Consider the following 10,485-nt stretch of genomic DNA (forward strand, 5'->3'; position numbering starts at 1 on the left):
ACTGAGTTACCAGTGGCCAGCTCCTGCGCCCCCTGGGGGAGGACTGAGCAGTTACACAGTGTCACCACGCAGCTCTGTCCACGGATTAGCAGCTCCAAAGAACACGCCTTTCTAAATTGTCCTTGTAAGGTGACCCCAAGTGTGACTTGTCAACCACCCCGGACTCCTTTACCCCCGAGGGGCAGAGGGCAACTTGGCCCGAGGCACTGAGGATTCAGGTTCACAGATAATCCAGAGCATGTTCTAACATCGACTGCGGCTCCAGCCAAGTCATGGCTCCCCGGGGCCTGCCAGAGCAGAAGCTCATGGCCCTCAGGGTGGGCAGCGGGAGCAGGGTTGGGGACTATTTTCCACCAGGAATGAGGCCACCATGTCCCTGCAAGGAGATCTCCATGATTCTGCTACTAATTTGGTGCACGTAACCTTGACAGGCTGAGCATTTCTAAACTCCTCCACTCCGCCTATAAAAGGTGGAGACCCTGAGGTTCAGGGCCCCGCCGTGGCCTTTGCAAGCCCAGAGCTGAGAACACAAGGGCAATACTGCCCTCCTCCCCTCCACACCGCGGCGGCTGCGGCTTCTTCACAAAGGTAAAAGACATCAGACTCGAGTGTGCCTGGGATGCAGGGAAATGGGTGAGCTCCTTTAAACCTGTCTGTCCCAGCTGCTGGGACTCACCTTTCCCTCTGAACCGTGTACCTTGCATCTGCTTGAGAGTGACTTAGAAACTGTAATGGAGCTTGCCCATAACTGACTGGGGAGGCGAAACCATGCACTCAAAACATCTTTTTAAAAAATTAACTTAATTTTATTATGATTATTATCCTTTTTATAACTTGACAAAGAACATGCGTGCTCATCAGAGAGAGACACAGAGAGAGAGAGAGGAGCAAGAAAGCAAGTGTGCAGGTCCAGGACTCAAACCGTGGTCAGCCATGTGGGAGTCCAGTGCCTTAACCACCACGCCACCTGCTGGCCTCCATTCAAACATCCAAACACTGTGAGAAAGCCAGAAATCAGTGCGTGTCCACTGAGCAAAGCTCCACACGGTGAAACAATGAAGAGAACAGTGCCGAGATGCCGGAGCCGGGCGCAATCAGCTGCCCACCGCAGCCAGCTTCTCTGAGGACTGGCCGGCAGACGTGTCCCTAAGGTTTGGTCCTTGCAACGCTGAGGCAGAGCTTCCTAAGTTGCGAGATGTATGAGGGTCACCGGGGAACCAGGTTAAATATGCAGATTTGGATTCCAGTTTTAGTCTTGATAAGTTCTGCATTTGCACCAGTTCCTAGGTGGTGCTGAGGATGCTGGTTCACGGGGCAACTGGGGTTTGGTGGTGTTTCAGGGACAGTAAACAATCTTTTAGACTTCAACTACCAGATCAGCAAAAAAGTCAAATATATTTTATTTAAAAGATACTCTGTTCTGTTTAAAAACAAACAAACAAACTTGCGAGAGAGGACGTGCACTCTCTGGAGAGAGACAGAAAGACAGAGAGTACCCATAATGGGGTGTTGTCATGCTGCAATCCCTTTGCCTTTGTTTCTCCATCTTGTTGAAATTTGGGGCACAGACACACACACACACACACACGCACACACACACACACAGTGTGATTTTTAAGCCACCAGGGCCAGCATTTGAACCACACAGTTGGCCACATGAGACCCAGCTTCTTCAGGCTATGGGGCCAGCCCCTCAAGTTTTGTCTTCACACTAACATACAGTAAGAAATCTTCTAGGGTTAGCAGGTGGCGTGGTGGTTAGGGCACTGAACTCCCGCATGGACAACCATGGTTCAAGTCCCACACCTGGTGGCTTGCTTTCCACTTTCCCTCTCTCTCTGGTCAAATAAAAAAGAAAAAGAAAATAATAGTGAAATTAAGTAATTGTTTTTTAAAAAGGAAATCTCTTATGTATGCTCAACTCTGAATTTTCACACACACTTCATGTAACTGCAATCAAGGTACAGAATGACTCCCTCTCTCACCTCGAACTCCTCGATGACAGACAGACCTCTGCTGTCACCTCACCTACCTACAACCCAGGCAGTCTAGAGTTTCTTTTTTCTTCTCTTTTTAAAGAATTATTCTATTTATTACTATTTTAATTTGAACAGAGAGAGAAAGAGAGGGAAAGTGAGAGAGCAAGCCACCAGTTCCAGGATGCAAACTGCAGTCGGCCATATGGGCATCCAAGCACCTTAACCACCATGCCACTGGCTAGCTCCTAGAGTTAGTCTTTTTAGAAATGGAGTCAGAGAGAGTGCGGCCTCTGAGACTGACGTCTTCCATCCAAGTTATTGCAGGCATCAATAGTTTGCTCCTTTTGTGGCTGCACAAAGTCCCACCATGTGCATTTTGGGCACTTTTTTTAATCCATTCGCTCACTGAAGGTCTTGTAGGCTACTCCCCATTTTGGCAATTATGGAGAGAGCTGGAGAAGGTTTTTGCTTGAACACAAATTTGCATTTTCTAGCCTAAATATCTAGAAGGGAAATGGGGGGGGGGTAATACGTTTCCTTTCATTGGGAAGTGCCAAACCATTTTCCACAATAACACTTGGGCCATTTTGCGTTCCTACCAGCAATGCTTGAGAACTCCAGTTGTTTCACACCTGTCCTCCGAGCACGTGGCATGGTTAATATTTATTAGTAGTATTTTTGGTCATTCTTACAGGACTACATTCGTAGCTCTACTGGCGTGAATCTCCCTCTAGTGACTGCTGATGTCTGACATCTCTCAATGTGCTTATTTGATCTCTGCACACCCTCTTTGGTGAAGTCTCTGATCAATTGCTTTCCACCTTTTACCTGGATTATTTGCTTTCTTAATGATGAGGATTCTTTACATATTCTGGGTACAAGCCCTTTGTCATATATGTGATTTGCAAACGGCTTTTTCCCCCAGTTTGTACCATGTCTTTTTCACTATCTTGATAACGTCTTTTGTAGTGCAGAAGTTTTCATTTTGATAAAGCCCAATTTATTAATTTATACAAATTGTGCTTTGGGGGGGACACGTCCAAGAACTCTTTGCCTAAAAAAATTCTTCCATCTTTTCCTTGAAAGGGTAAACCTTCTTACCCTATATATTTACATCTCCGACCATTCCAGCTCTGGGCATGTGTGTTCAGGTTCTGTTGCTCTCATGCCATTTCTTAAAAAATTATCCTCTCAGTTGGATGATTCTGTTTCTGGACTCTGTTTTATCCCATTGTTTGATGTGTTCTTCTATCTGCCAGCATCATATGTCTTCATTACTGTAGCTTTATGGTGTCTTTCAATTTTTTTTAATTATTTTATTTAATTTTATTTATTTAATTTGACCAGAGAGGGACAAAATGAGAGAGAAAGTGAGAGAGAGATGGAAAGTGAGAAAGCAAGCTTCCAGGTCCAGGACTCGAACCACAGTCGACCATGTGGTAGTCCAGCACCCTTCACCATGTCACCTGCCGGCCTCTATAGTAAGTCTTAAAATCAGGTAGTGTGATTTCTTCAACTGTATTTTTCATTTTCAAAAATGTTTTTGTTATACTAGTCCTTTTGCCTTCCCATAAATATTTTAGAATCAGCTTGTCTAAATAATTAAAAAAAAAAATTCAAGCTCAGATTTTGATTAGAGTTGCAGTCCATCTGTAGGGTAACTAATATCTGCTATGCTGAGTTTTCTAATCCATTAACATAATGGATCTCTCTCTCTCTCTCTCTCTCTTCTTCAGTTTGCCAGAGAGCATGTGTAGTCACCAGAGAAAGAGGAGGAGGGAGTGTTTTCAAGCTGCCGGGTCCAGAGTCATCACACTGCCTGGTCAGCCATGTGGGAGCTGCCTCCCTTAACTAGCAGACCGTGTGCCAGCCTTCTCTCCACTTAATGAAATTTCATTTCACTCATGGGCTTTGGGAGTATTTTGTCTGCTTGTCTCGTTTTTGCCACAGGGCGTGTGCACTTCGCCTGAGACAGACAGTGAGAGGAAAAGTGAGAAACCACCTCCCATGGGGGATGTCACTATCCTTTCTTCTCCTTCCACCTCCTGGGATTTAGGGCACACACACACATGCCTGGCCTGAGTTTCAAGCTGCCAGGTCCAGGACTCGAACCATGGTCAGCCATGTGGGAACCCAGCACCCTAACTACCATGCCACCTGCCAGCACGGCATTTGGCAATTTTAGGAAACGTTTTATACGTGTTTTGTCAGATTGATACCCAGGTGTTTTTTGAGGGCAGTTATTTAAATGGTACATTTGTAAGTTCCGTTTCTAATTGTTCACTGCCGGTATTAACTATTTTCATGTACTGGTCTCATAACCTGCGCTCTTGCTACTCACTGTGTGATGTTTCGTGTGCACTTGGAAATAATGTATATTCTGCTAGTGTTGGGCAGAACGCTCTGCAAATGAATCGAGTAGGTTGCTAACGTCGTTCAGCTTTTCTGTATCTGTGACTTTTTACTAGTGTTTACTATTTTCTTTTCAGTTTTCTTATTTCATGGCCTCAAACCATGGTCAGCCACGTGGGAGCACCGAGAGGAGAAATGCGACCTCCAACTATACGTGGATTTGCCTATTTCTCCTTCCAGATCCGTCAGCTTTTGTTCACGTGTTCTGACAATCTGGCTTCTTTCGGTTTGTTTTTTTTCTTTTTCTCAGCTTTCAGCAGTTTCATTATAAGTCTAGGTGTACATTTCTTTAGATTTATCCTATTTGGGGTTTGCTTAACTACTTGAATCTTTCATTTCTTTTGCCAAATTTGAGCGGCTTTAGCTATCATTTCTGGATCTATAATTCCACGTCATCCTTTTCCCCTCTTCTAAGACCCTGATGGCGTGAATCTCAGGCCTTTCAGCATGTGCCCCAGGGCCGCGGGGCTCTGTCTAGCTTTTTGCCTCTGTTGTTCAGACTGGATTATTCCTATTGATCATTGGTTTTTTTCTGTCATCTCCCGATTTTGCTATGATCTTATCTCACATGATTAATTTTTTTAACTTAGTATATCTTTCAGTTCTAAAAAAATCCCCATTTGGTTTTGGTTCCTTCTTTTATTGCTGTTTCTTTGCTGAGACTTGATCTCTTTCCATTTCATTTCAAGAGTGTTTGCCTTTCATTCTCGGAACGTTTTTTGTAATAGCTTTTGTAAGCCCATTGGATAACCTCAACATCTGTGTGACTGCTCTCATTGGCATCTGTACATTTTCTCCTCTCATGGGGTTGAGATTCTCCTAGTCCCTCATAGACTAACTGTGAGTTCTAGCCTGCACGCTTTTCCTATCAGATTACCCTCCTCTGGCTCTGGTTTCTACCCTGTGGATGGGGCTGATATTTTGCTTTAGTAGGCAATCCAGGCGGTGGGGCCCGGGCTCGGGTTCTACCAGCCTTCTGTGGGTTGTAGTCTCACAGTCTTGCATTGAGGAAGGGCCGGCAGTGCCATTCCAATGTGTGCGTGCCTCCCAGGGCCCGTTCAGGAACCTGCTGGTAGCCCACCCCTTAATCCAGCCCTGAGTCTCTGCTGTGCCGTTTGGGATCAGACCCACAAATGCACAGCTCCCACTCAGAATCCATGAACACGCTTCAAGGCCTCTCTCTCCCGAAATCTGCCAAGCTCTGTGATTTCCCGTACCTTCCAATTCCCTGGACCTCCTTTTTTTCAGTCCTTTGGCCAGACATCGGGACGTCAGTTACCCTGCCCTGCCATGCGCTCCCGGAGGCTGCACTCACATCCAGGCCAAGAGCCAGGACCAGGAGAGAAAAAACAGCATGAGTTAGCATCACCCTGTGAAGCCCTCAGTCCCTCTCTCTGAGCAGATTTGGAGTTTGTGCCTCTGCAGGCCTGGCGGCTGTTCAGCTCTGTTGCTGTCACCGTGCCTCTCTCACTTTGGAAGTTTCTGGAAAGCCAAATGATTTCCCCCATTCGCTGAGCATCAGGAGTCTCCTTTGTCCCTAGAACTGGAGGACCTCTTGGTGTGCTCTCTGCCCACATCCCTGCTTCCGAGTGGCAGGAGGCCTTGAGTCCAAACGAGACAGCAGAACAACAACGGAATTCAGCACCAGTCACTGCAGTCGGACTCTGGCTCCCTCCCCAGCCCACCTGCTCCTATCTGCTGCCCAGTGATCTCGGACAGCTGCACTGTGCACTCTGTCCAGAACTGCATCCTTGTGAGGGACAGGGTAGAAGGTGCTACCTCGACCCTACCTAAAACTGGAGCCTTTCTATACTATTGCAAGCCAAGGATCATGAAGAAAAAAAAAAAATGGAGGCGGGATGCAGCAGATGGCATAGCAATTACGTCACTGGGCTCCCACATGGTGACTGCGGTTCGAGTCCTGAACCCGGTAGCTTGAAACACACGAGGCACATATACGTGCATGCTGAGGATCCCAGCAGGAGAATGAAGGAGAAGGGATTGTGGTATGGCCATCCCCCTAGGGGATGATTTCTCATTTTTATTCTCACTGTCTGTCTCATTCTCTCTCTCCAGAGAGCACATGCACCCAAAGGCAAAAACCTCTAAAATTGTTTTGATTATTTAATTTTATTTATTTACTATTATTATTTTAATTTGACCAAAGAGAGACAGAGAGATGGAAAGTAAAGAAAGCAAGCCACCAGGTCTGGGACTCAAACCATAGTCAACCATGTGGGAGTCCAGAACCTTAACCACCACACCACCTGCCAGACCCTTCAAAGGAAAAAAAAATTGAGAGTTATTTTATTTAACTTTATTTATTTATTTAATTTGATCACAGAGGGACAGAGCGAGAGAAAGAGAGAGAAAAGCAAAGTGAGAAAGCAAGCCACCAGGTCCAGGACTTGAACCACAGTTGGTCATGTGGGAGTCCAACGTCCTTAACCACCACACCACCTCCCAGCCCCCTGAATAAAAATTTGAAATGTGAAAAATATCACAAAATAGTTGCTCTTAAGAGGTATTAAGAGCCAGCAGGTGGCATGGTGGCCAAGGTAGCTGGGTTCCACATGCATCCTGACTGGTCTGAGTTCCAGACTTAGCAGGTTGAAAAACACACTGGGTATGTGTGTGTGCATGCCTAAAATCCCAAGAGGAGAGTAGAAGAGAAGGATTTGTGGAGTGGCCATCTCCCCTGGGGGGTGATTTCTCCCTTTTCCTCTTTCTCTCTCTCTAACAAGCACACACGCCCTATAGCAAAATTAATTTTTTAAAAATTAGAGGTGTTCTCCATGCAAGGACTACCCTGGTAGAATGCAGCGTCAGCGGGTGTCTGAGCCCACTAGCCTAAGACGCCCTCACTGGGTCTCACACTCTGAGTAACCTGAGACTCAGATCGCTCCCACAGGACTGGCTCCAGAGGGACAAACGCCCCTTTGTTTCTGTGGCTTCACTGAGCATTCGTGGCTTTCTGCACAGCAGAGACGCCTCCCAGATGGTCAGAGTGGAACCGACTGTGGTCAGTTGAACGGATGTCCTCACATCACTCCATGCTGTCATTCTCTTTAAGCGTTTACTAATTAATTTGCGCGGGAGAATTCACAATGGTCACCGAGGGTACGACTTCTGCAAGTTGCCGGTGACAGATCAGAAGTAGCAGTAATAATTCTTTTGAGAGAGGCACAGGGGGCCAATGTGGGAGTTGGGGTTTTGGGCTAAGTAGATCTAGATAGAGGATTCGGGCCGTCTGCAGATCTGTGTCGCAGGGGCTTTCCAACGTGCACAGTTCCCCCATCACGCTGCAAGGTGGAGCAGGTGCCCACTCAGAAGCCGGGAAACTGCACCACAGACGCTCACAGACGTGCGTGCTGTGATGGGGAGGGCGAAGCCTGGAGCAGGTACTGGCAGGCCCCGGAGATCAGACCAGGGAACGTGGATGAGCTCCAGCCCAAGGAGAAGAGCCGCTCTCTATGTGCTCTGGCTGGTGACGTCCCCGTGCCAGACACAGCTGGACATCAGACACAGCCGGACATCAGAGCCAGCGCCGAGCATCAGTGTACTTACTCAGCACTTTATAAAAGGGGAGCGCTTTCACATCTGTGATCAACTTTTAAAGAATTATTCATTTTGGGGCAGGCAGGTGACATGGAGGTTAAGGCACTGGACTCCCACATGGCCAACTTTGGTTCAAATCCTGGACCTGGTTGTCTTGCTTTCTCACTTTCTCTCCCTCTTTGTTTCTCTCTTTCTCTCTGGTGAGCACATGTGCCCTATAGCGAATTTTAAAAAATAAAAATAATATAAAATTTTTTAAAAAGAATTATTCATTTAATTTTATTTATTATTATGATTTTTAAAACTTGACCAGAGAAAAAGGGAAAGTGAGAAAGCAAGCAGAAAAGGGGAAAGTGAGAAAGCAAGCCACCAGGTCCAGGACTCGAACTGTGGTTGATTATGAGGCAGTCCAGCGCCTTAACCACCAAGCCACTTGTCAGCCCTGGGAAATTTTAGAGATGAAGAAAGAGGCCAGGAGAATTTATGTGACAAGTAGAAGGTGCGTTAAGTTAATGGAAACATAGATCTAAGTAAACGTCAGGCGTCAAACTCTGCCATCCTCCCACCCTGTCACCTTGTCCTGGTCGCCCTTGCTGGGAAGCCATGCCTGAGTTCCATTCCGGTGCCCTTTGTCCCACGCCCCATCAGGGCTCCTCAGCGACCTGGGCACCAGGCAATTCAAACCCCACCTGCGCTGCTCGAGACTGCCCCCGCCCTCTTCTCTGGCCTTCCCGCCTGTGTCCGGGCTCAGCCGGTGACACCTCCTAACCACCCTCCCCCTCCGTGCCCACAGGGAGCTCTACTCCAGACCACCTGTGGGAATCCATCACTCACCATCCTGGCCTCTCCCTGGGCTCCTCCCACCCAGCGCCTTGCCTCCCTGCACTTGCCCTCTCGTCTGTTCCCCAGAGCGTCTTGTACAGTGAGGGCACCCGCCTCTCGCCCACCGAAAGCTCCTCCTCCAGCTGTCCTTGGGACAAGATCAAAACCCACTCTGGGTCTGGTCTGAGCTCGGCTCTCTTCTCCAGGTCCACATCTCCCCAGGCTCTCTGCAGAGGCTCCCCCAGCCAACCATCCACCTGTGGTTCCTGCTCTGACCTTCTCGCTGGACCCACAGAAAGCTGGGAGTCAGGCATTCATGTTTAAAAAATGAGCACCGTGATCGTCTGACATGTGTAACTCCACATACAGGAGCCGCTTGTGCCCCACGCACACACACGTGCACACACACGTGCACACACACGTGCACACACACATGCACCTCAGAGCAGCTTGATCTGCGCATGTCAGACATGGAACCATTTTTGGTGACAAGCCCCTTTTGTAAAGAGCTTGAAACTTTCAGAAGCCCTCACCACGTACCACGTGGGGCAACAGGGGAGCTCCGTAACTCCTCAGATGTCCCACCCCTAAAATAAAGAGGGCAGTGCCCACCTCAACTATAAAATGAGGAAGGGCATGCCCAGCTCATGGGGGATGTTGTGATTGAAGGGACTAGGGTGTGCAAAATGCATGGCCCACGTGACCTGCTGACGAAGAGCTGAAAAACCACCTTCCGTGAGGGGGAAGGACAGAGGCACTGGCCGGGCACCTGTTCACTGTCTGCACAGGCCATGGTCCACGGGGCTTCTGCATTCACCTCTCACCGTGTACTGATGACGAACTGGCAGGCAGGGTTTTGGGGTACTCTCCTCATCTCGCCCACGCCCACAGGGGTTCTGGGGCTGGCCAGGCCCTCCTTCATGTAAATAGCAGGGTCTGGCTCCAAACACACCCTCCCACCTAAGCTGGGCTTGTGTTTTACGAAGGTCCAGCTGCTATTTTCTCTTTCAGGAGATGAACAATCAGTATGTCCGCCGGGAGGTCTTCTGCCGGAACACCTGCCATGAGCTCAAGCGCTTCTGGGAACGCGAAATTGGCAAACAGACTTGCTACCGAGAATCAGAGGAACATCGTCTGGGGAGAAGTGCACTGAGAAAGTAAGTGACAGCTTGTTGTTTTAAAGAATTATTTTATTTTTATTATTATTTTTAAAATTTGACCAGAGAGGGAGAGTGCAAGTGAGAAAGCGCGCCACAAGTCTGGGACTCAGGAGTTGCATACAGCTGGCCACGTGGGAGCCGGGCACCTCGACCACCCGCCAGCCCCAGGTGGTCTTTTTTTTTTTAAAGAATTACTTATTGGAAGACGGAGATGGGTACCGAATCTGTCCCTGCAGGGTTGTCGACCTCCCCTCGCAGCTCTGTGGAGTTTCCATCATATGTTTTCAGGCTCTGTTACTAGGCACATGGATGTTCAGGACCATCAAATCCTCTTCAGAACTGACTCCTGTATGGGGTCAGCAGGTGGCCTGGTGGTTAAGGCCCTGGACTCCCACATGGCCTACCGCGGTTTGAGTCTGGGACCTGTGGCTTACTTTCTCATGTTCCCTTTCTCTCTCTCTGCCTCTCTCTGCTCAAATTAAAAAGTAATAATAAATAATTGTTAAAAAAAAAAAAGAGGGACCAGCAGTTAGCGTAATCGCTCTGTCGCTGGA

The 10,485-nt window shown here is 48.0% G+C and overlaps 2 protein-coding genes across 2 annotated transcripts in view; one reads left to right on the plus strand and one right to left on the minus strand.

Moving 5' to 3' along the window:
* LRRC2 (leucine rich repeat containing 2) overlaps window positions 1-10,485 on the minus strand; it is a 68,405-nt gene that overhangs the window by 43,629 nt on the left and 14,291 nt on the right. The window lies entirely within an intron of this gene.
* Window positions 9,557-10,485, plus strand: part of FAM240A (family with sequence similarity 240 member A) — a 4,652-nt gene continuing 3,723 nt past the window's right edge. Inside the window, exon 1 of the mRNA XM_014584877.2 lies at window positions 9,557-9,928. Coding sequence (XP_014440363.1) covers window positions 9,786-9,928 — 143 coding nt within the window. The 5' untranslated portion in view covers window positions 9,557-9,785. The remainder of the gene's footprint in view (window positions 9,929-10,485) is intronic.

The sequence above is a fragment of the Tupaia chinensis genome, unplaced genomic scaffold (assembly GCF_000334495.1).
Source record: "Tupaia chinensis unplaced genomic scaffold, TupChi_1.0 Scaffold148065_1, whole genome shotgun sequence".
NCBI lineage: Eukaryota > Metazoa > Chordata > Mammalia > Scandentia > Tupaiidae > Tupaia > Tupaia belangeri.